Source organism: Corvus cornix, chromosome 5 (genome assembly GCF_000738735.6).
Source record: "Corvus cornix cornix isolate S_Up_H32 chromosome 5, ASM73873v5, whole genome shotgun sequence".
Classification (NCBI taxonomy): Eukaryota; Metazoa; Chordata; class Aves; order Passeriformes; family Corvidae; genus Corvus; species Corvus cornix.
The window spans coordinates 54,030,339-54,056,817 of record NC_046335.1 but is presented as its reverse complement, the minus strand read 5'-3'; the positions used below and the strand labels follow the sequence as shown (position 1 = coordinate 54,056,817).

The 26,479-nt window shown below is 39.6% G+C and overlaps 1 protein-coding gene and 1 long non-coding RNA gene across 4 annotated transcripts in view; one reads left to right on the top strand and one right to left on the bottom strand.

Moving 5' to 3' along the window:
- Positions 1-917: 917 nt before the first annotated feature.
- Positions 918-26,479, bottom strand: part of GALNT18 (polypeptide N-acetylgalactosaminyltransferase 18) — a 207,314-nt gene continuing 181,752 nt past the window's right edge. For 2 of the 3 annotated variants that reach the window (XM_039552644.1, XM_039552643.1), the window contains exons 11-12: positions 17,858-18,022; positions 918-1,393 (exon numbers count right to left, since the gene is read on the bottom strand). In XM_039552644.1, the coding sequence (XP_039408578.1) occupies positions 1,247-1,393; positions 17,858-18,022 (312 nt within the window). In that variant the 3' untranslated portion in view covers positions 918-1,246. The remainder of the gene's footprint in view (positions 1,394-17,857; positions 18,023-26,479) is intronic. The other variant, XM_039552645.1, reaches the window with a different exon arrangement.
- LOC109145441 lies at positions 9,376-13,842 on the top strand. The gene is made up of 4 exons (XR_005602006.1): positions 9,376-9,462; positions 11,090-11,186; positions 13,332-13,512; positions 13,676-13,842. It is a non-coding gene; the product is annotated as an uncharacterized LOC109145441 (long non-coding RNA).

Sequence of the window (26,479 nt, the reverse complement as noted above, 5' to 3'; positions counted from 1 at the left end):
AAATATATATAGCAGAATACCTAAAATTAATGTACCACAAGACTTATTGAAGAGCCCCAGGAGACAATGCTGTGAGCTGATCCTGTATGTGAAGCCAGCCTGTAAAAGACAGTGTGGCACATAACCAGCTCCAAAACAGGTTAGGACTGTTGCTTAAGGTAGCAAACAGAGTCAAAAGAACAAAGAGAGTAATAAAAGAGAAGGAATTTACATACAAATAAAAGCAGCTGGAAACAGACTCCAGTAATCCCAGTGTTCTGGTTTACCTCATCAAATTTTCTCTCCTCACCAGTCTTAGCTGAGATGAAGTGATATGGAATTGCATTCACACTTCTTTCAAGGCAGGGAGAAAGGCAAAGTGAATTCATACCTTTTTCTCTTCGATGGAGCCAAGTCTGTGGTAGCCAGGGAACAAGTGCATTTAAAAAAAGGAGTTGTAAGAACAATGAAGAATTGGAAGGAAATGAAATGGAGGCCAACCCACTGAGTAATGTCAGGGTTTATATTTTATTTTTCTTCCAGTAGCTGCTGCTTTTCTCTTGTAGCTTTTTTCCTCTTCTTTTTAACAAATTCCCTTCCCCATCTCACTTGAGCCCTGGGGTTCTCTCTGGGGTTTTACTTAGTGGTACTGGAGAGGAAAAATACCTGGGGGCATATTATATACCTCCACACACCACCCCTTCCCCCCATATTTGCACACCAGTAGCTACAGTGGCCTAGACAGATCGCTGGAGAGGGAGAATGGAGAAAATCCTGCCTCACTGTAACTACTGGTGTGCAGGTAGAACTTTCTATCACAGGTCTAGAGAATTCTGATGCTCTGCAAAAACATGCCGAGGTCAGGCTTGGGTTAATGAAAGCAATGAAACCAGCACTTAACCTCCAAATGGATTTCCATGGAGACAGCTAGACAGTAATAGTGTTTGGACTTTTTTTATTCAATAAAAGTTTGAGTTATAAATATTCTCCATTTGCTTCCTATTTACAGTTGTAAAATATTTTAGGATAGCCTACCCGTCACCTGTCATTCAGCGTCTCTATAAATGTCATGAAAACATTGTGAAATAAAAACATCTTATTTCCAGCCCACAAACCCTATTTCCACGCACTCACAAAATAAAATCAGAGACAAAAAAGAGGCGAGAAGGAACTGGGGGGATGGGGAGAGAGAGGAATACAGTACAGCAGTCGACAATGCAGTACTTGCTACACAGTAGCAAAAGAAATGGGTACAAAATTTAGTCTGCTATGATGACAAGCTTCTCAGGACATTTGTGATGGACCAGCGCTGTCCAGTGCACTTCTGAAGGACCAGTTGAAATCCAAACTCATTTTCATTGTTTTCCTGCAATTCCAGGCAGCGCTTGGATTTTCGGTTCTGGATAGGACCTCCCTTTAAAGATGGGGGGAAAAAAAGAAAAGGAAGTGTTAGGGTTAAACATTGTGAACTTGTTACATTGCTACTGTGGGGTAATATAAATGATAGAACATTCCAGTGTCTGTCTACTGTGAAAAACGTTCCAGTTAGAGACAAGATAAGCGCTGGATTTGGAATGAAGGTTCCTTTGTCACAGGCTGGTTTAATCTCTAAAGCAGTTTGCAATAGTCTCAATTGCCTGGTTTCCATTTCAGCAAATGGGATTCCTGGAATTGAGCTGTGTTTCAAGCCATGCATCTTAACCATGAGCCAAAGCTTTCCTGGTTGCTTCAGTTCCCTAATTTTGTGGCTTTGTTGCCCTTCTGAACACTAAAGTCAAAAGAGAACTAGGATTTTGGCCAGGGGTGTGCTGTATAAAGGAAAAAATGAAAAAAATTGTTTATTCCTTGAATACTTAAATGTCTTTTATAATTGTTGTTGCTAATCCTCAGTATTGATTCTGTTCAATTCCTAGCTTAATGCTGCCTTATTAAAGCCCTGCCTTCACTTTTGAGTTGCATCAAGCTTTAAATCACTGCTACCACACAGTTAACTACAGCCCTCAATTACAATTAAATTGTCATGCATAAATCACATTTTTTCCCCCTTTAAATCTGTTTTCAGTTGGTTCTTTCCTCCTCTCGCCTGTCTAAAGAAGGCAATAAATAACTTGTACACATTAGTGTCTGGGAGGTTTCTTCGAAGATACATAGAGTAGAGGAATTGCACAGAAGTCTGAAAGTGGCTTTCTCTAAAGTATCTTGGACTTGTGTAGAGAATTACTGGCTAAATCTGCAAATCAAAGAATGTAGTCAGTAGAGATTAGTACACCTGAAGTATGGAAAGAGCAGAAGCATTTAAATTGCTTATTTGTACCATAGGAAAAAAAATAGTTGCTGTAAAAAACCCAAACCAAACACCCAACCCCATCCAAAAACCCACCACCTCATAGTTTTTTTTGAAGTCTGTGTTATACCTTGCATTATAAAGTCATAAGTGGGAAAGACTTCTGTTCTATTCACAAGGATGCTGGTATAAACCTCCTAGAAGGGCTGTGTGCTGTCTCAGAGCAGGCTGTTCCCCAGACAAGGGCAGCTTGTGCCATTCAGTACAGGTTCTGCTTCATTCAGACAGGTGGCTGGGGGTCTCCTCCCATCCCACCAGTAATGCTTAGCAAGTACTTTCTCTAAGAAGTGACTTCTAAAAGAATTTTTTGGGCCTGGCTAATGAAATAAAGAATAAGGTTTGAAAGTTCCACATTTTAAATAGCTTTGGGTAAGAGGGACCATTTCTAGAATAATCCACAAAAATTCAAAACATGAGGCTCCCTTAAAGCCTCCTGGTAGGTCTATGTGCAGCCTTGATAGAATTTCCACTGATTACTTCAGTAGACAGACAGGCTTGCAGAGGCATTTTAATACACCTCCATGATGAAATGCTGACTGAACTGTATTTCCCCCCAGCTGTATAATGGTTATTGGCATTTGTATTAATAACAGCAGTTAAATTTGGGTGTCTGGTGGGAGCCTAAACTCCAAACTACCCAAAAGCAATAAAACTGCATGACATACAAGAAACTTGAAGAAACTAGGTTGAAAAATTTATCAAAGCTTTATTATATGCTATTTGTTCTCTTATCCCAGATACTCACCCTACATCCACTCCCTCCATTCTCATCCCCTCACTCCCCTGGTTACTTTGGCCTTCTAGAGATCATTGTAGTGAGGTTGATTTTTTTTTTCTTCTCCAAGTTAATTTAATGAGCTCTGAACTAGGTTATTCACATGTAAGAGTCAGAGGAAATGGATATTTTCTCATTGTGAAAGGAACAGTTATCTTGTTTTCTTCTAGAATAACATAGCCCTTTCTATTCTTGATGAAAGCTGTGGAGTGTGGTTTTTCCACTGCATGGACTCAGTGTTCCATGGCACCCAGTCAGCTCCCTGGGAATTGGGAATTACAGTTTACAGGTGTTTCTGCCTAAACCCAAAATCGAGATTAACTTCCTTGTGTTTCCAACTGATGCTGGAGGAGCTTGTGTTGCTGTTAGCTATGTAAATTAGCTCTGTATCTTTCATTTATTGGTTGCCCCTCATCCCAGTTTCAGTGTCTGAGACATCCTCAGCTCAGATCCTGCACTGGAAGCTGAGGAAGGCTGTCCCACCTTGTCTTGTTAGAAAACTAACTTGTTCGGGTCCATTGCTTCCCTGATTTCTGGGAATCAGGGGAATGACTCTCTGCATGGCACCTTTAGGCTTCTCCTGTCATTTCTAACTTACTGGCATAAGGGGAGGCACAGAATTCCTTCTCTCCATTTTTTGTGAAGCATGGCACTTGGAGCTCTGTGAGGCAGAGGGAGGCACAGCACTAAGATTTAAAGACTACCATGCAGAATTGGAATTTTTCTGCCTAATTCCCATTTGTTTCAGTGGTCAAGGGTTTCCTTCATTTGAATGGGCCCAAATGCCATGTGGATTTGGGGGTAGAGGAAGGAGAATTTTCACAGTGGAGATGATGTTTTTTCCTTTATTCTAAATCTTGTAGAGCAGACCCAGGTGTTACAGTAAATGTATTCATGAGAAACACTTTAATACAGGCAGCTACACAAATAAAGTGTAAGCCACTCCTAAGGAGAAACAAAACAAGGAAGAAACAAGAAAAGCATATAAAAAAGCCCCCTTACACTCCTTCACTCTTTCTGATGTGCCCTGGTGTGAAATCTGGCTTCTGTTTAACAGAAACAAGTGAATTGGGAGATAAAAAGCCAAGGAAGCTCTTTTTGATGTGTGGAAAGTGCTCTGCATTGGCTACTGAAAACCACCCTGCTTGAGTACATTGGAGCTGCTGCATGGAATATAAAAGAGACACCCAAGTTAAGTAGTGGCTAATATGTGTGAACTGAGTGTTGTAGGGAGCCCAGATGCTTTTGGCAAAATGTGCTTTTTTTAACCACGAAAGAGAAACATGAAGGCTCAAGCCCTGTTAGGAGCTAAGTTGTTCTGTTTCTAAGAGATGTGAAGCCTGTGCAGAGCCACTGCCTCAGCCCTCACAGAGGATGCAGTGTACACAGCTTTAGTTCCTTTCAGCAAGCATATAAGTGAAAAAATTGCTCTGAAGTACAGGGAGGAAAGTTTGTATGCTACTTACTTAAAATTTCCTGTTATTTTTCTATTTAACTGCATTTTTTTTCATCCCTTCATATGCCCAATACAAGCCTGGGACAGTGGTATTGTCCTGTCAGCCCTGGGCTGCTGACAGTGCCCCTAATACAGGTTGCAAGGCCTGAACTAGTGAGCTGTGTAAGGATTAAAGCATGTGAACTGAGAAACTCCAGTGAAGTGAGCAGGCAGGACTGAGGCAGCAAAAGCTAACACTGTATTTTGCTCTTCTAGCTGGCTTGGCCTCCAAATTACAGCATTCCTGAATGGTTTCTTCAGTCTGTTTTCATCATTAGAATTTGGAACCCTAAAGACAAATGCAGGCAAAGGTGTCCTTTAAGTTAATTATTTTTTGCCTTTTTTTTTTTTGGTAAGAATTCAGCCAAACTTGTATAAAGCTGTCATAACTGGGTTTTACTGTGTGCTTGGCAAAATGGTTTATTGTGTTCCTACACTTCAGGCTCAGTGAAAGGCGAGTTGCCCATCTGGGTTCCTTTCCCCATTCTAGGCAAGACCTCTATTTTCCAATTTAAAGGCAAAAAATTGCTAGCCTAGGATAATGTCTTTAATCATGAGACATTAAACATAATTCTGTAGGCTGAAACAAGTTTCAAGAGGAATTCTGTGCAATTGAACAGAATTAGGAATAAGATCACTGGTGGTGAGAGGCAGCTCAATGGCAGTAGGAGTCTCAAGAGGATAAATAAGCATCCAGGTGAACTATTCTGCGAAAAATAGACAGAACATATCAGCACTAACAAGTTTGACTGAAAACTGCATGGTTTTTGCAAAGCAAATGGAAGGAATTCCTGTGAGAAGCACAAGTGTTCTCAGCTCCTGCTGGTACTCAGACACACAGAAAACTGATGGAGTGCTTCATAAGTGTACTTTTAATGTTAACACTATCTCAAGTCAACATCCTGCTACACAGAGTGGAAAGCAGTGCTTTTGGCTTCCTTTAGAGTTACTGTACTTGCTGCATTTCTACTGTGTGTAAGGGGTTTCCTTCCCAGTCTTCCCCTAAAGCAGAATTTATCCAATAATATGGCACTTAAGAACACTGTTTGATGTGCCTGCAAACCCTTGCAGTACCAAGTTGTGCAAAGTAATTAGACTGTTTTTGCTGAACTGTTCTATGGGTTTTCTTTTGGTTTATTAGGGGTGCTGGATGCACAGTTACCAAACCCGATCACTTTAAAAGACCTGATCACTTGTAGAAATGAGGGATGTAAAATGAGCACTGGAGGTTGGCAGCATTACTGAAAATCAGTCTGGCAGCTATTTTTAAGGAGTTACTCTAAAGTGAACACTTTTCCTTACAGGTTTAAACCTGCTTTTTGCTCATCACATTAAAACTCATATTATTCTACCTAAAAGAGAAAACCATGCTCTTACCTGCTTGCCTAAACATGGATATTTCAGAGAAAGGTCTTAAAAGGTTAATAAGTATATCCAGCCTCATATCACATATACTTTATAGATCGTTGCATTCTCTAGTCTATTAATTTTCTATTTGGACCTCAATCAGTGACCTCAAATATTTACATGTTCACTCTGCCTTTGAGGCAGAAACTCTCATCTTCACTGTTGCTTTGACACATTTGAATCAAAGAATTATGGTGAGATGTATGAGACAGAGATAATCTCCACTCCAAACAGAACACTTGATATCCTCCTGCATTTCCCCAGAATACTGGGGTAAATTTTCAGTGACTGTTAGTACACCAAATTTAATCCTAAAGAAAATTACTCCATTTTTACAGGGTCTTTTTTCCTCTGTGTGATTCACTTCTGTATGGATGTTGAAGCAGTAAGAAAGTGTTCACAGGAAGAAGGGAATAATTTTTCCCATCCAGTAATTAATGTATTTTCAGTATTGCCCATTGCTTGGAAATATTGGATGATGTTATTCAGTTTAGATTTTCTGCTTTTTAGCTGCATAAAGGGTATAGATATAGATAATACAGAGGTAACTGATTAACTCCTTGAATCCAAACCAGTGTGACAAATTTTCCAACTCTTTGTCTAACAGGTATGCTGTAAATAAAGCAGGCTCCATAACATATCTTTTGTTGTTCAAATATTTCATCAATTAATTTGAACTATTTCAATTGAAGTATTTCTCATTGAAGTATATTGTTAGCTGCTCTTACTCAAAGATGTGCTTCCTAATATATTTTATATGACTACTGTGAAAATGAGGTGCATTTAACTGCTTTTGTGTATATGAAGTATCACATACAGCAGGGTTATATATTAAAATAGTGTATTGTTGTCTGTTCAGCTATTTAGATATTTATTTACAGGGTAGATAAGCAAATGAGAATTTTTACAAGATACACTTAAAATGTGAATTTGTTTCCAATACTAAACAAAACTAATTACTACATACAACGTAAACTTAAATGGTGTTATAATAGGGATCAGCCAAACCATTTCTTAAGGAAAACGCAATTATTTTTCCTCCTCCTGCACTCAGGTTCTGTTGTCAGGTAGCCACCCAAGCACTTAGATCCACTTGCTGGTACTCAGTGTGTAAATACTGTGAGGCATCCTCTGGCAGTGGGATTAGACACATCATTCAACAGTTGCACCACTTTAATGTCTACATCATGATTTTGCCTCATTCCTCTCCCAAGACATCTGAGTGAGTGCTCAGGTTTTACATGATCATAAATGCTACATTTTCATAATGTTGCAACAAATTTTTAGTAGTGCAGCTGTGACAAATCGAATGATGCAGCCTCATCTGTGTGTCCAGACCAGGTTTTAGTAACTAGTGGTCTGTGCAATCATTTTCTGTTTTGTTTACTCTAGATTGAATGGTCTGATTTGCTTACTCTCTCCAGGATGTAGAAATACACAATACCGTTAATTAAGGTATTAAAACAAAAGCAATTAAACCTGGCACAAGGAAATGCAGCTTCACACAGAGAATGTAACTGGAATAGAAAACGAATTAGAGAGATACAGCATAAAAATCAGAAATGGAGTGTGGGAATTTATACCTATCACTAACATTTCTCCACATATATACAAAGTTTCATCACAGATTAATAACAGAGTGCAGTCCTGTGAATAGCAAGATTAAGAAAATAATACCTTAAAAATAATTTAATTCTTCACTAAAATACCAAGAAGCTCTTCAGGATATGATAGCTGGAAATGTGTTTTACTACAGAAAATTGGGATAAGACTAAGAAAATGGAAGTTTTGGAGTAGAATTCATTAGCCAGACTAGAAGTATTTTTCAGAAACTAAACATGAATCATTATTATATCAGCACTGGCCAGGGAATCTTCCTGACATGCTAGAAAAACATCTGCAGAAACAAGTATTGTAGGTATATGATGTGATTTTTGGAATTAATTATTGAACTCTGTTTCCAGGGAGGGGGATGTGGGTGTGGTAGGATGGAAAGCAGATTAAAAAGGGAATCCTTTATCCATACATAGTCCTGATAATTACGGCTAAATGCAGAATTCACAGCTGAATGCATTGTTTGGTTTTTATTTGGCAGCAAATCCAGATGATGATGTGTTGTGTTGTTCTTCTGAGAGCCAGGACTACCCAGCAAGTCCTTTGTGGAAAAGGAAAAACTGGGTTCATGAGGAGGATGGATGCATGGCTTTTCTGACCACAGCTGTCCTGAGTAACCAGTAACAGGATGGGTCACTTAGAAATAAATTGCCTTTTTGAGACCTTAATGGAGGAAGCTGCAGAGATGCATGCTGGCAAGGGATGATGTTCATATTTGTCTCCCATTTGTCTTCCTTTGCCCTAAACTGCCTGCTGTCCTGCTTGGTAGCATTCAGAAAACTGTATGTGCAGAACCCACCAAATTCAGTGCTCACTAGCTACTTAGTGGTCCAAGTTTAAATTAGAACTTAAGATGCGTTTCTAAACTCTGTAAGTTCACAACAACAACAACAACTGCTACATTTTATGCTCCCTCTACTAGGAGAAGAGTTGGATATAAGTAAATCCTGTGTAAACACCTCTGGAGTGAGACTTGACCTATAGAAAATATACAAATTAATGCTTTGTCTAATATTTTCTGCAGGGTAATTTTTCTCTAACCAAAAACCAGATTTTTAAACAATCCTTCTTATCATTGATTGTGCCAGGCAGTAGCTGCCTGTGTAGTGAAACAGTATTTTGATACAATCAGGAAAAAGACAGGAGTGCTGGAGACATTTGCTTTATTTGCATGTTTTACTAATGCATTTTGTGAAAAGCTCAGAAAAGTTACCTTTTTCTCTTTCATTCTGAGATTACATATAAATGATTTCTGCAAACAACTCAGGCTTGAGTTATCTGCCTTGATCTAGGCTTGCTTTGAGATGTTTAAAGTGTAAGACAGAGAAAGGCAACAAAGATGTTTTGAAGTGTGATGGAATATTCAGATGGTGTGGAATTACAAAATACAGTAACGAAAAAAACCCAGGACTTGGCTTAGGAGGGGAGTGAAAATTAGTGGGACCTGCCTTTAGTGTTCAAAAGTACAAATACCTGTGAAAAGCAGTGAGGAACTGGTAAACAAAACTTCTAAGGAAAAAAGTGTTAGATTAAAAATTTCCAACAACTATTGTGATTTATGAGAGTATAGGAAAACTGTTGACTTCATTGTCTCAGCCATCAATGTTCAGTGACTGACTGGATGTTTCTGATGGGCTGAATTAATTTTAAGAGTGCTGATAACTCTTTTTAGGCATGCTGAGATGATCATTCGGACAAATCAAGCCTCAATCTTCTTGAAGAGAGCACATCAGGGGTCAAGAAGGGAATCTTCCTCCTGCTCTTACAATGAACTGCTGGCTCAGAACAGAGCTAATTCCTGCGAAACAGCAAGTACTGCCCATTGCCTGGGGCAGTGTTCAAGATGAGGTAATTAATCTAGTTAATTAATTTTGTGATCTGTCATGCAGCAAATTGTGTATCCCTAGGTTTTGCCTTTGTTATCAATTACAGAAGTGTTTAAGTGGCAAAAGACCTTTTAGATCATTGAGTTCAACCATTCAACCATTATTTCCACACTGTCACGTCTATAACCAAACCAAACCAAACCAAACCATGTCCCTAAGTGCCACTTCCACGTGTCTTTTAAATACCTCCAGGAATGGTGACTCCACCACTTCCCTGGGCAGCCTATTCCTAGGCTTGACAACCCTCCAGTGAAGAAATTTTTCCTGATATCCAGTCTAAACCTGCCCTGGCACAACTTGAGGCCATTTCCTCTCATCCATCACTGGTAAAAGAGACCAACACCAATCTGGCTACAGCCTCCTTTCACACAGAGCAATAAGGCCCCCCCGAGCCTCCTTTTTTCCAGGCTAAACACCCCCATCTCCCTCAGCCTTGTGCTCCAGACTCTTCACCAGCTCTGTTGCCCTTCTCTGGACAATTCCAGCATCTCAGTGTCTTGCTGGTAGTGTGGGGTCCAAACCTATAGACAACCACATGTTGCAGCTGTAGTTCATGCCTAGGAGCACCTCACTGCCTTATTCTTTCTCTTTTTCTCCCTATGGATGAAAATATTGTTCTAACGTAGCACAGATGGAAAACTGATGATGTGAAGAATGCAACTTCACATTGTTATTTACCAGTCTTAGCATAGGTTATACCTAGCTACTCATCTTCAGCCAGATAAACAAGAAACTCCTCTCAGCACAATTAGGAAACCAGAGATTTTTATATTTTCCCCAAGACATGTTAACAGATTTCCAAAGATTTATGGGGTTTAGATGAGATTGTTTGTGAGAAATAACTCCCTTGCAAAACAAAAATACTGAATGACAATTTTATTTCTTTTGTATGTGTGTTGTATTTAATTAATCTAAGTTTTCTAATCTGAATGCTCCATATGAAGGAGGCTTAATGCATTTTAATCCAGAAACAGAACTACTTGAATTATCATTATATGCTTATGATTAAACTAGTCTCTAGAGACTAAGAAATAAATTGAGTGCCAAGTGAAGAAAATTAGGAAATGAATTTGTACCAGTATTACAACTGATCTGCATATTCCAACATGGGAATTTAGGCTGGGCTCTTTGGGACTCGGATCAAAAATGGCTTTTTCCCTACTAACCACACAAATCTGATTATAACTGATATTGGGAATGTCCTTACTGCTGCAGCACAGACATTGTGCAGTTTACTCAGACAGTAATGAAAATAGATTATTTTTTTTGTCTGGTATACTGAGCGTCATCACTTTTCGGTTCAGGACACCAGGCTTGACATCCTGATCATTTCACTGAATAGCAAACCCTCTTTTCTTGTCAGTTTTTTTCATCCTGATTTATTTGACTTCCAAGGGAAGATTTTTCTCATCTTCTCATCTCAGACTGTAGACTGTTGTGTGGTGGCCAAATCTTGCTTACATATATACTGCTTTTGTCTCCATTGGGACTAAAGATGCAACTTTTACTGACTTGATTGGGACAGGGTTTTGTTTTCAGCTGCAAAGTTAGAAATAATAATGGCAAAACTCCTTCCATCTCTCCCACAGCTGAGGAATGCAGAACACAAGCAGCGATTGGTGCAGTAATGCAAAGGAGGAACCAAAAGCAGAGCTCAGATTTCCTGAAACTCACACATTTCATTTGGTGAGTGCTGGTTATCACTCCAGTTGTAGGAGACCTTCTGGATTTGGTCATTGTTTTGCGTGCCTGACACAACAATGCCATGCAGTGCCTTGTCAGCAGCTGTCATCTGCGATTTTTGGATGCAGCCTATCCGGACAGCTGAAATTAGGAAGAATCATGTGCAACTAGAACAAATAATTTCTTTGTAAATAAATGTGGCATTTAAAATGAGATGCTAAAATATGCAAATAGGGTATCTGTTTTGAAGGAAAAACATGGGTATGTGTTAACTTTCTTCTAAATTAATTCAGCACAAGTGTCTTTGGAGCTTAAATGTAGTCCTCAGGAGAGTAAATACTGCATAATGTGATATGCTAGAAAAGATTTGAAATGCATCCACTAAAAGCTCATTCTACTGCTGTATTTCACACAAACTTTCTAGCTGGCAAGTTCTACACCCAATTTGCAAAGATTAAAACTTGCTACTAGAAAATTACTCCAAACAGAAGACTAAACTGAAACAATGAAATTTTGGTTACCACTAGCTACAGCAATAATTACCAAGTAAATTTAATATCAGTTAGCAATAATTGCCAAGCAAATCTAACACAAGTTGTTAAAACACGATACTGCGTAGTAATACTGGTATCTAATTTTTTTGTGCATGTTTTTTGCATATACATTTTCATATTTAAGTTGAAGTCAAGTATTCAAAATGGAGAAAGCCTGTATGCATTCAGATTTTTGTACTTGTCAATTCCATTCTGCATAAATGGTACTAAAATGTTTATAGGCTTATAGTAAGACATGGTGAATAAAAAAGAAATATTTTAATACACCTTTTTTGAAATTAATATTGTCATATTAAAATATGACAAGAATATTAAGTTACACATGACTTAGGGACAAATTTACTAGAGTAAATGAAAATTGAAATATTAACTATTGTTTTCTCATGTCTAAGCAGAACAATGGTTCAGCTTGCTTGTCCTCCAGCTATAACACCTTGTGCAGTTACCCAGTTAGTTCAAATATTAAGTCGAGGCAAGCTGGGCCAATATTGGATCATAAAATGGGCAAAGAATACCTAAATATAGAAATGCTGCTGATGTTCTGGACCCCTACACCAACACCAGACTGGGGCCCCTGGGGCTTGTGGAAGTGCTCTTTTGTGTCTGAGGTTCAAAGCTTCACACTTGGCAACACTGGTTACTTAAAAATCAAGACAGCCTCACTAAAAATACAGGGCTTAACCTAGTCTATTGGCTCATTTAATTGAGTAATTATGTTCTGTTTTTCTTTATATTTCTCCTGCAGGATCAAAGTCTCTATCTCTTTTAACAGGATCACCATTCCTTTCTGTTCTGAGCTGCCAGGCAAACAGCACTGCCTAATTACAAAGCTCTACAGCAGTACAGCATGTCTTAAACTACAAAGACATATTGAGAGTATTTGCATCCTTTGTGGTTAGAAATACCACATAAATCCAAACTCTTGATAAATTAATGATGCTGTTTTTCCAGCCTGTGGCTCTCATAATGGAAGAATCTCATGAAGTTGATTGGGGGCCACTGTTCCCTTAGACACACACAGCTCTTCTGAGATGAATCCCTCATGTACGCTGATGCCCTTGGCTAATGGATGGGATGAAAACAGGAGTGGACATTAGAATTAGGCTGCTGTTTAGTGGTGTTGGGCTCTGCTTCTGCACTCTGTGTGCTCAGCAAGGGGGCATCTGAAATTGGTACAGAGATTCTCTGCTTGCTTCCCAGCCCACCAGTTTAATCCTGCCACGCAGCCTGCATTCCTGTACTTCTCTGGGATGTGGCGGGGGGTAACGTTGTACTGCACATCCTTTATTTTCATTACATGAAGGTGGGTAAAAGGAATTGAAAGGCCAAAGCCTGCAGGAGGAACAAGATGTAAATTCAGTAATTTTAAGGTCTAGTCTTTCTTTATACAGCTAAATGAAGTATTCTCCTTATCTATTACCTAATACCTATTTAAATAAGATCTAAATCATCATATTTATCTGTGGAATACTTGCAATAACTCAGTAATTAATTTGCTTGTCTGTCTTCCCTTTTCCTTCCAAAGCAATTCCTACTAGATATTTAGGAAATACATATTGTAACTACAGCTGTCAGCAACAAATTTTATTTACAGCATCTGGGGATGGCATAAACCACCCCCTCCAAACATTTATGAATGGGAAGACAACCTGTGGAAACCTTCAGCAGTGACTAGAATCACCATTCTCCACACCATACACAAGCAATGTTATCAGAGGAACAGGACAGTGCTGAGAGCAGGCCCTGCCCATCCTCTCCCTCCCATGAAGGATGAGGTGAGTGTCCATCCCTATAGATGCAGACTCTTCCTACCTTTCTATAGCAATCACCCTGGGAGCTGAAATTACTTAAGTTAACTAAGTATGGAACAGCTGTAAGTGATTAATCTCAAGTTTTTAGCTCAGCCTTGTGTCTTCTCTTTTGCCTCTTTTTACACAGAGCTCTCCCCTGTTGCATTTCTCACAAAAGTAAAAAGTGAGAGTCAGGCTCATCTGGTTAATATGGCAAAGTCACATTCCTGTCCAGCTAAACAGAAACAGGAAGATAATTCAAGATAAAGAGTAATTACAGAACAACTTCCTCCTTTTGCCTCTGCTATGCCTCTGGAGGAGCCCAAACACGTGGTAAGTGAACGTTCTAAACCGATCTGCTGCAACTCAGGTGAGGTGTGTAGAGACAAATTTCACTTGCAGGGCAGGCAACTGACTCTCCATCAGCAATAAACGTGAGAAATCAGACTGGAGACTGAGAGACTTCTTAAAATCACCAGAATTTGGGATTTGCCCTCCAAAAAACTTGATTGCAGCCCTGAGAATATACTGCTTCTGCAGACCATGAACAAACCTAACCATATCAGGTTGGCCACAAGCACCTGTCCAGGTGCTCTGGCCTCCATCTCCCACAGCTCATGGCCCCTTCTCTGCCACCCACCAGACCATGTACCACCATCACTGCAGCAGCCCCAGCAGCTTCACTGAGCACAGGGACAGTGACAAGTGCTGCTGAGCTGGTGCTTTGTGCCAGCCCTTGGGTCCAGGGGAGCTGCTGCTGCTGCCAGCAGTGTTTGCACCTGCTCCTCGCCAAAACCAGCTCACAGCCTGAGTTTTTGCTTTCCTCACACTTCATGATGCCAAAACAGCTTCCTTGAGATCATGTTTCAAGTAATATTTCAGTAAAATTTGTTTTACTACCATGTAATTCTTGTCTCTATCCTCTCTCCCTTGTCTAGCTTCTGATCACTTACCATTTTTTTGCTACAAGCTCTAATTTTGTTCTGATTAAATGAAAAATTGGTCAGACAGACTGAAGTAGGTGAGCTGTCAAACAACTAGAAGGCTTTCCAGCATAAAAGTATTTCCAAAACAAACATTTCCCTAAGAGAAGACTTGACAAACAGCCTGAACAATAAAATTCTTCAACACTACCCAGTTGATGGGAGCCTTTCCTGGGCTAATTTACATAATTTGACATAATTACTGTTATAAACACTTGAAGAAGCTTTGGAAGCAAGAATGCCACCAAAGCCTACATTTTATTGGGTCTCATTGCATTTGGCAGCTGTACAAAACTGTGGAGCATGGAAATGTGCTCAGATAGATCCTGATGATACAAACACATACTACAAGCTTTGAATGCTCAATGCAAGTTTCTGTACAGGACAAAGATACCAGAGGTGCTGATTCTCTCCAAGTGCCTGCCCATCAAACCACAGTTTTGTCCACAAAGTAGCAGTGGGCATCTGGCTGCCTGACTCCAGCTGTCTGCAACTGAAGAAAGCCAGGAAATTGAAAATTTTAAAACCACAGGAAAAGATAAATTAACAACAGCAGCAAATCCCCAAACCAACCAAAAAGCCCCCCCCCAAAAAGAAATCAAGTTTGAGATATAGGCACAAGCATATATATATGTGTATACACACACTTCTGATCTAGAAGATGTGATTTAGTAATTAAATAAATAATTCTTTTAATAGATCTACAAAAGCGAGGAGTCCTCTAATTGAGGATAACCCCATCTTCTACTCCTGTCATATGGAATTAGCTCATCATTACACAGTACAAAGGAGGAGGAGGAGGAAAATGTTACCTGAAGAATATTTTAAAACAGCTGTACAGTTTTCTATCGACCAGACTGCTGTTCATGTCCCACCACAGACTACTGTGGTGCCTCTCAGATTATAGTGTTTCCTCATTCAAACTGATTTAACATAAATGTCTGTAAAGCAGGGAATATAATGATTTTTGTCCTGGTCAAGGCAATCTAGTTCAATTGGTTTATCCTGGTTTGGGTGGTCAGTCTGTTTCCTGTTCCCTTTCTGAGTCAATTCTCCACTTGCGCTGCTGTATTTTTACTTACCTATACCATCAGACATTCTCGTGGAATGGCTCAAGAATCCAGAGAAGTCAAAGCATACTTCCAGCTAAAGGAAAGTGCTACAAAAAAGCTACAACCAGCATCTACATTTTAATTATTATTTTACAAATTTCAAGACCATGTAAGCATCAATGCTTACAATCCTGATACTCACAGTAGTTCTGCTCTCTGCACAAGACGGAAAAAAAATACCTTTTAAGAGCCTTGAAAAAGTAATAAAAAAAGGAATCTTTTCAGAGAGAGAGCTTCCAAGGTAGTCACACAAACATGTTTTCACCAGACTAAATGGGAGCATTTCCAATGGAGTTCATCAGTTGATGTTGGCAAGCCTTGATTACATTCATTAACTTTCCTCTACCTTACTGAGCATACCCAGGGCTGAGTACCAGGCAGTATGTTGAGCAATAATGACATTTTAATTGTATTGGGTATTAACAAAATCCTTTTTGAACAGAAAAAATTTAATTATTTCATTTGTCTCTTAATTTATCATAAAGAAACAACCAATTAGTTTTCACTTCTCCTTGGGAGAAGTTCCTCTGTAGAAGGAAGAGAGAGTCCATATAGTCAACTTTACCAGTGCTGCACTTTCACTGAGAGACTGTCTCTGGAACATGGAATTGCAACAAACCTAATGCTGCTAAATCCCATTTTTAAAGCTTCTAATAGCTAAATTATCAAGGCCTTCTACTGCTGCCCCCCAATGAGCTCTAACATAATCAGTGTTACCAAATAGCAGCAGTATCCTGGAGCAGAAACCATTAACTGTCATCAAAACTTTGGGGTATACAGAGCAATCACTGGATAGGTGGACCATGCTAAAATGTTACCAAAATACTCTTCAGTGTTAATTATAGTTTTTAGAAATGGTACAAAAGATCAAGTGCAGAGATGGACACAGTGAGGGCCCCTCCTCATGAGAAGACTAGTGTTAAAATTTGTGAGAAGGCATAATCAAAACTTTGACCTTGAGGGGCCAATTTAGGGATGTAAGGTCTGCTGCTTGAGAGCTACCTCTCAAAGACCTGGATGTCTTTCAAGTATAAATACAAAATAAGCTAATATTGTGCTTTACTGATTAGTGTCCAGATACTGTCTGCACCAAGATTGATGCTAAACTGTATTAACAAGGTCCTAAAGTATATTGATAATGACTTGACAGAAAATATATTTGCAAACCCACGTGGATGTTACAGAAAAATTCAACGCAGGAAAAAAGTTACCTTAATGGTTAGCCTCAGCCTGTGGGCTGGAGCACACAACTAGATTTGTTGACTCAAAACTGCAGAGGAGCAGCTGTGAGACCAGGCAAACTCACACTAGCTATGACATTTCCCCCAGAAGCTAAATCATGCACTTGTTTTAGAGAATAATGTAATTTCATTTCATTGATTCACCAGCGTGCCAGTACCTGACCTGGCAAAGTTCCATTGTGTTAAACTCACCTTAGGAAAAACTTGTCTTTCTTTGAAAAACAGAATTTGACTGTCTTTAGCTTCCAACCATTGGAACCTGTTTTGTCTTCAGGATAATCTATATCCCTCTGTGGAAACACTGAGATGCCTTGAGTCACCTTGACACTTCCTCTTAGCTAAACCAGAGTGATCTCCGTAAGTGTTACGTGGTGGAGCATCTTTTCTAGCCCCAGAACTTCTGTGGCTTCTTTACAGTTCTCCCTTATGTTTCTAAATCAGTTATGAAGGGGGTCACCAGGCCTGGCCTTAGTGTCCTGTCAGCATTTCTCATCACTGTGAAACCACCTCTCACAGCCTTTCCTTGAGCCTTTCTGCATCTCTCACACTCATGTATAAAAGCATTAGCCTTTTGTAGCCTTTTGAAGAAAGAAACTGCAGAACTAGCTCATTATGAGGCTGTTATCACCAATGATCCACTCCCCCTTTTCTGAGTTGCTGCTTCTAAAAAACACAAACAAAAAGATTTCTGTTCCTTGTTCCTAAATAGGTTACTTTGCATTTGACTCCACTGAAATAACCCTTTTTTTCCCCCATAACAGTACTCTGCTTTAGAAAAAAGTTATTCATGGTGAACTCAGAAAATATAATACAAGTTTTGTACCCTACTGAGGTAGCTGACATTGGAATCAAATCTAAACACCAGCTTCCTGGCTCTGTGCAAAGAAAGCAAGGATAAATCTGGTCCTGTTCCATTAGTAAACAGATTACTCACACTTCAGACACAGAAACAGAGACTTAAAACTTTCTGAAATGTCTGCTGGGTAAGAATTACCTGAGTAAATTGCCAGTAAAGCTTCATTCTCTTGGCTTTGGCATAATTGCATTCAATGAGCCTGGGCCTGCTGTTCACATCCACCAGGCATCTGTTGTCATCATCGTCGATAGTGGGGCTCAGAACACCCACGTGGAGCTGCTGACTGCTTGTGTAATAAACATTCTGCAACAGGAAGCACAAAAAAGATTTGTGGCCTCTACACAGAAGCAGCACTTTTACCCCAAACTAAAGGCAAAGATAAATATGCTGAATAGCAGTAGGCTGACCCCATAGTGGCTTTTAAATTATTTCCTTTCATGCAGGAAGCAACACAACATTTTAAAAGTTGGTCTAAATAAACAATTAATTGCTCATTGTTATTAACAAGTAAATGCTGATTAAGTATTTAAGAGGAAATATGCAAATACAACTGATTATTGTCTCATCATGTGCCTTTTTACTTCTGTTTTCTGTGGCTATACTGAGGGTCTTCAAAGATCAAGATACACAGCCTGGGATTGGCTTGAATATGGCCACCAGCTCTGATTAGACTATTTCATCTGAGGATAACACCTCACTGAGAGGTAAAAAAAGAGAAGAGCAGCACAGGAGTTCAGAGCATCTCAATCTTTTATAGGACAGATGGAGAAATGAAGGTTTTCTACAAACAAATGCTAAACCCCACACTTGAAGCAGCTACCATATACAATAAAAAGTTATTAGCAACTGGTGACAGAGAACAGAACGGCCACATTTCAGGGCATTTGTTCTCATTTTACTTTTTATGTGTCAATGCACACAGACACAAGAGACTGGGAAAAGGGACAGACACCTCCTGCTCTGTATTTCTAGCAAAGGAGTGCCCTGAAAGGCCTCAGGGATTACACCTGGGACCAAAGACATGAGTTTATTATGTTATACAAATTCTTTCTACTCTGACTACAAAGACATGTGGGAGGTTTCTCTAGAAGAAAGAAAAAAAAAAAGGGAAGGAAGGTGAGCTTGCCAGATGGAGGGGATATGTCCTCTTGAAGATGAACAGGTTACATATCAGCCCAGAAAGGTAACACCGGACTATGCCAGGATTGGCTGTTTTCTAACCACAAACAGAATTTATTTTGCTAAAATCAGACCTTTTTCTTGGAAGGACCATGAGAAACATGAAATGGAAACATCATTCTTTAGGTGTTAAGTCTTTGACAACTCAATGGTAGCAGAGTCACACCAGGTAAGAGCAGAGAGAAGCACCAAATGAATGCCCCAGTCATTCACTGAAGCTATTCTATTTGCCTGGAACAAAAGGGAAGCTGGGAATTATGCTATGTGTATTTGGGATTTTTTTCTGTGCACAGAATTTCCTGGTATTTGTTGTGAATTGTTTTATATGTGAGTGTTCTTATTTGTGAAAACTCTGGTAAAATAGGAGAGAAAGCAGAACAAGCCACGTCAGAGGAGAGATTTAGGAGCTTCATGAAATAAATAGATAAACAAATAAATAAATAAATAGAAAGAATGCTGAAAGCAGTCAATGCAGGGATTGAATGCAATCAAAACAAATGGTGGTGTTTTGGGCAAGACTGTGTCCCCTGTTTACCCTCCCGTAAAACTGCCAAGGCAGATGTAAACTCACAGAGCTCATAAAAGTTAATTAAGTTACCATTAATGGTTTAGAGTAATCCAAGGTTTTGTCCCCCGTAATGAAGTTTCATTGTTTTCACTCCACAGAAATGACAACAAGCCTGAGCTGGCTGAAGTGAGGTGAGTGAAAGTTTTAAGAGGTTGAACAGAGAAAAGTTGAATAGTTCACTCATGCCCTACAGGAAGAGAGCAGGGCAATAAAAGGAGCTAGCAGAACACATTTCCAGAACGGATGGTTATGATGGATTGAAGTAAACTGTAAGAACCATGGGCACACCAACAAGATCACACTCCATCCACAACTCAGGTTATTAACATCTCTGCAAACAAAACTGATGCCTTAGAAAAGCAATAAACATTTAGAATGCACTTTCTAGACAGGCCAAGAGCAACTATTTTAGACATGTTTATGACCTGTTTTGATGGTTTTTTTTGGAGAGAGACTGAGGTAGTGATAGAGCAAGGCTGTAAGACCAAGATGATCTTTAAAGGGGCACTCTGCAGATGAAATTTTGTTGCAGCTCGTTTACCTCTTACCTGAAATTACTACTAGAAAACAGAGAGGGAAATTTTTATTTTAATTTTTAGGAAGGGATGTTTCATTTCAGCATGTTGTCACCACAGAAAACATGATACAAGAAAACAAAGGGGGGGTTGCATTTTTTTTCTTAATGATACAAACCAGTCACTGGAAACAAAAGAGCAGGCTTGGCTGCAACTCTGAGAAGCGCACTCTATAGCTCAAGGTCTGCACAAAGGAAGCAGTGTGCCTGCAAACCCTCAGGGCTGAGCTGTTTTTATTAGCTCAGACACCTCAGCCTTTCTCAGCGTGGCCTGAAGGCTGCAGGTAATCAATCATTTCACCTTCCTGGATAGAACAAACCCAGTTCCTACTACAGCTCCTCCAGCTTTTTCTGATGTCAAAGCAGCAATGGTTCAGTCTGAGCCTCTCTCTGGGCAGAAGCAGAATGATGGCTCTGGCTGGAGGAACTACTCAATTCTGCTTGTTGGCAAAACTATACAGAAGTAGAACAATCAAATACAATTATGCTTAACAAATTTAATTAGAGGCTGCTAATTAAGAGAGCCTACCTGCTAATATAACTTCATTTTTCATTGTGGGCCAGTTATAAAAAGAGGTGAGAACTCTTGAATTCTCACCTAGTTTTGGGAAAGGCACCTTTCAGCTCATGAAGTGGCATGTAAAAATAAGCTCAGACTAAACCAGAACATGGTAGGGTGGCAGTCTGTCCAGCAAGGCTCTTTCATGATGTCGCTTTGCTTATCCAGTAATGTGGACAATTTTTAACTGTTTATAGATCATTACAAACATTTCAGTCTCTTATACAATAAATCCATTTCTTATTTCACTTCAGAATTGAAAATGCACAACCTTGCAACTTGACTGCTATGTTTTTCTACCGAAGGAGTCACATCAAAAGCACACAACCTCTAAAAATTCAATTTGAGCAGTGTGTTAGCCAACAGGGAGGTACTGGTTTGTGCTGCACTTAGCCAGAAAACTTTTCTTAAAACATACAGACAGTGCCTGGCTCCTTTCCCCCACCCTGAGAATGAAACAGCACCTGCACTGAGAGAACACAATAATAACTCTGTTGGATGAAGGAAGGAGAGCCATTTGGTAAAACAGGACTAATTACTGACACTACTGATTGCTGTTCTAGTCTGAAACCTAAAGTCATGAAACCATGGTAAAGCCTTCCTTTAAACAATTTCATATATTGAAAATATTTTAATTGCTTTCATGCTACATCTTCCTGTTTCTATTTCATTACTTACATTTTCCAAAATACTTTTTAAGTTTCTTTTTTTCATTTGGGGTTTCTTTTGTGGCTTAGGGTTTGGTTTTTCTGTTTGTTTGTTAAGGATGGTGTACAAATTGGCTGTCTGGAGCAGGCTGCAGGAGATTACCTGAGTTACATGAACTGAATTAAGTCACGGTATCCCGCAGTGGTAGGGAGGAGAAGAGAAATCCAGCAGGCAGGCATTGTGCAGCCAGATTCCTTTATTTAATTATTTTACAACTCCTTCATAGACTTTTTTCTTCATAGTCTAATTGGACAAGGATCAGCCACCCCTTGGGGTGATTGGCTAAAATCCTAAAACATCCATTGTCAAAATATTTTCCTACTGTACCATAAACAAAGCTCTGTAAGGTTGCAGGCGTTCATAGCTTATAGAACTCTGCTAATATCTTCCATGAGAGAGAAAAATATCTCACAGGACTGGAAAGAAGCAAGAGAAATTCTTGCTAGCTGCATATTTGTATCCACAGAATTACCCTCTCATAATGTACATGTTAGCTATGCACATCTATGGCTTCTTATTGAAGATATTTTAAATTGATCTTCAGGTAAAATACGGCCTTACAGATTAAAACCATGCTCATGCTTTAACATCCTCTAGCCCTATAAGAACACACAGCCTGCACTTGTGATTTAAATAAGCTGTTAAATAGATAAATGGTCACAGCAGTCCTTCTTGAGAAGGATGCTTTTAACAAGCATCAACAAGCACACAAGCTGTTTTGCAGTCCACTTCAGCACAAAATGGACAATTGAGGCACTTTTGTTTAAAACACTTGAAAAGATATGGTCGAAATGCATTTTACCAGCACATCTGTTCCACGATATTGCAAACATCACCATCAACCAACACGACAGGATAGAAATTCTGCACTAATTCAGGGCAGTGATTTGCTGAACAACCACTCCAGTACTATCCTGGAAGTCCAAAAGGCTGAACACTGAATATGAACTAGTAAGTTGTTAGGCTAATTTTGCAAATTTTACTCAGAACTTGGACTTTTCATTTGAGCTACAACAGCAAATGCCACAGCAGTGCTTGTTCAAGGGACTAGACCTTAGATAGACAAAAATTTATTTAGCTCCACTGAAGTCAAGACACTTGCTGTATGCTGATTTAGAGCGCTCAAAGTTCCTTAGCAAAACAAGCACACATTTTCACATCATCACACACATACTCCCCAAGGAGCTACTGAATTTCCACAGAAAGAATCTTGCTTGGATATTGGTACCAAAGCACCTGGTAAAAACTCCCTTAGTCTGTAACAAAATAAGCCTCCTTACATTTCATTAGTCTGTTCTAGCCCACAGCATTCTACCATCTCTTTCTTTCACTACAGCAGCATTGATGTACAACTATGTCTCCTGGGCACCTGGCAGGGAGCACTTTTGTTCAGGAAATCAGTTAGGTTTGACAAAAGGCACTTAACTTTCTCAGAAAGTGAAGCTGCAAGGATTCAGCATTAGTATCAGTGAGAAACTGTAAAAACCTGGGCAGGATTTGTGATCCACAAAGTCTCAGAGTCAATGTGTGCCCTGAGTCCTTGGCACTGCCACCTTCAAGCACTCTCCCACCAGGTGGGTGAGTGCCATTCACACAGGGACAGGCTGGCTCTGGATGCTGCCACATGCTGCCTGCTTTCCCTGCCCTCTCTGCAGGTCCAGCTGCATTCAGTGACCTCAGGAACCTTCCCCTGGAAGCTTGGGGCTCGCAGCAGATTAAAGTGATAGGAAAGAAATTCCTCAAAACAAAACTGTGTGTTACCAATCTAAAGGTCTGCAGCAAGCAAATGATTAAAGTAGCAGAAGTTTCCTACCTGGGTCTGAAACACATTGGTTGCCTTCAAAGCATGACAGAGGTGTCTGCCAACAAGGCTTCTGTTTCAGTCTCTTTTGTGTTCTCAGAGACCAGCCTCATAAGCAATCTCTTCTTAACTAATCTTCCTCCAGACTGGAAAATGTGGAGGTTTTGTAAATTGTTGCCAGCATTTTTAGTATCTGCTGAGAAACTTGGCCTGCAAATAGCCTTATGTCTTTAAACTGGCATCTTCCAACTAAAGGACCAATTATTCTGTAGCTTTCTTGGATTTATTTTCCTAGAAGTGTCCTATGTAAAGCCATCTCTTCATTTCCATTTGCTCTACACAATAATCTCTGTCTATTCACATTAAGACAAGCAAACAGAGGCTGGTATCACATAATTAAAACTAATAAAATGGTTCCCCAAATCCTCATACGAGGTGAAAGTGTGAGGTCTAGTCAAGGCATACTTATTTTTGTTGAACAATTTATCTTTTTTTCTTCAGAACATTTATTTGACCTAAAAAAAGGTAGCTAAAGGATGAAAACATGGATGAGTGGTAGTTGAGAGCTGCATGGGATTCTCAAGAAATCATCATAATGACTAGGAACTATTAGAGAAAATTAGGTGTTTGAAATGTTCTCCACACTTGTGTTTCAGGTGAACTAGTTTGCTGAATGTTATTTTTTTCAATTTAATATTCTAAGCTCAACTTTTTCTAAAAATTTGCTTGACTGTCAGGAAAACTTACAACATTGCAATGAAAACCAAAGCTGTATTCAGTACTGCTACTCAGATCACCTCCAGAAATAAGGAGAAGCAGCTTCACCCTTTATTTGTCATTGGACCAAGCCATACCCTTGCTCATTTTTGGGGAATGCCAGGACTCTCCCTCCCTCCTGATGCAATCTCACGTAGCAAATTGTCAGGGAAGAGAAAATGGAGAGTTTATGCCTGGAGTCACAGTCTCCCCTAAAACTCACTAGTTACATTCAAAACAAAGGATCTTTCTGCCCTTGTATTCCAGCCCTCTCCTCCAAGACAAATTCTGCTTTCAGCTGTAATCTTGAAATATCACTGGCACAGCCCTCTCACTGCCAAAGAGCTCATCCTCTGCTCAGCTAGTGCTCCCTGAAAAGCCCTGCACATGCCAGGCACATGGAGTGAGCACAGCACAAAGCAGAGCTGAACAAGAATGCTCAAAATCGGAAAACAAGAGTTTTTGATTTATAAAGGGATAGAGCTGAGATAATGTATGTGGAATCTAGCATGTGTATGTGGAAAATACTTCTTTTCTGGTGTTAAAGATCCTCTGACAAGTTTTGGTTGCTTCTGTTTTACACATGGGGTGATGCTAAGCATGATTTACAGAATTCCCTCTTCTACTTCAGCTCTGGCCCAGCCTGGCCAGACAGAGCCAGACCAAAATGCTGGGACAGACCTTGCTGGGACAGATCAGCCGCTGAGTCAGGGCCTGGCAAACTGAAAGGTGCTGCTGCTCTTTCTAAAGATCATCAACTTGATTGCCATGGCAGGTTTCCTGTAGGGCTGGAAGGATAATCTTGGTGCAACACTCACACCTCGCGTGCTGCGTTGCAGTGCAGAACGCACCCTAAATCTGCCATGAGAGAAGTGAAACCCCAGGTACTTCAACCAAGTTTTTGTGCCCAGTGAAAATATTTCAAACACCTACACCAAATAAAGTCTGCACAACCCCCCATAATGCTGTAGAGTACGGGGGAAGGTAAATGAGCTCTGCTTACTTGGACACAAATGCACACCTTTCCCTCCTCAGCAATGTCATGCAGAGCTTCTGTTCTTGAGAAGTTCACCCTAAAAGGTCAAATTGTGATTCCCATTGCAATTAACACTGAAATTCCACTGACTTTGAGTGCAATGGGATTTTTGGCTCCAAGTTTATTATTAAACTTTGAAAAGCCCCCAGACTTTATAAAGACTTCAGAGCTGAAGTGGGTTGCCAGTTGCAGTAAATTATTCATAGGAGCTGGTTTATCATGTAGCAAAAAGTTACCCTAAGATGTTCAACTTAACACAAGATGATTATCTGAAGGATAAATTGCCAACTCCCCACTGGAAGTTTAGAGCAATACATACCAATTTTCAGGCTGAAAGCCATTTGTAATCCTTATGGCAATGTTCCCAGATGAAATCACGCTGGAGACTGGTACATGACTCTGCATTTATAATGAGCAAACTTAATGCTCACCACCAGCGGTATTTATTTGCTACCCTGCCTTTGGCATAATAACTACGAGGGATAAGAAACCTGATTCACCACTACTTTATTCCATCTTTGAACCATATTTTTCTCCAAATGAATCCATGAAGTCATTTATTGTCAGGAGTAATATAGTAACATATTAGGTCCAAAGTCTCATAGCAGATTCATACTTGGCTGTAGCTCCAGCTAAAGAGCAGACTGGTGGATTCCAGTAAATCCAGACTTAGCTCACATTGCCTTTACTTGGCTATTTGTATTACTCCTATTCTGGCATTTCTTTTACATAAACACATCTGAAAGAAAGAGCTTTCCAACCCCGATAAGAAAATGCCCAGCAGAACCCAAGTTCATTTTGAGCAATGCAAACATATGCATCACTAAGATAAAAATCAAGTGTTTTCCCATTTACTATTCATGTAAGAAGTGACAGAGGAGAAAGGCTGTGCTGTCCTGCAGCAACAGCATCTCTGTGTCTTGTGCTGTCCTAAAACACTGCTGAGGAAGAAAATACATGAGAACATGGGCTGAGAATGAAAAATTATCCCTAAGCCACGGGTCAATCCTTAGATGACTCATGTTGTTTTTTGAGGCAGGTTTTCAGCCTGATGATTCAACTTGAAAACCACGATAATGATACTTTATCCATGTTGAGGATCTATTAACTATGAATCTAGCCTTAGTGAAGAGTTGAGAAACAGCTCTGGTATACCAAGTGTAGCAACACCTTAACTTAGCTTTTAATTGTATTAAAGCATGTAAAAAAGACTTGCTATTTCACTTCAGTGTTCAGATTTGTATCTACTGAATTAAGGCACCAGCATACTGATTATCTGACCTACTTGCTCTTCTTCATGTCCATGCACTAATTAAGACCTGAACTCTGAGCAACAATATTTGATAGTAATAAAACCAAGGTGCTCAGAAACCTTAAATAATACAGTGTGGTGCTACAAATACATGCTTAAAGACACAAAAATGTTAACATTTTAATAGAAAATAGGTTCTAAATGCCAGACCTTTTATTTTTAATTTAAATTCATGAACTCATATTGCAGTGGAATAGCTAATTCTGGTGTTGCCTACTTTGGTATTCTGCTTTGGTTTTATTTAAAACAAGCAAACAAAAATCCTAT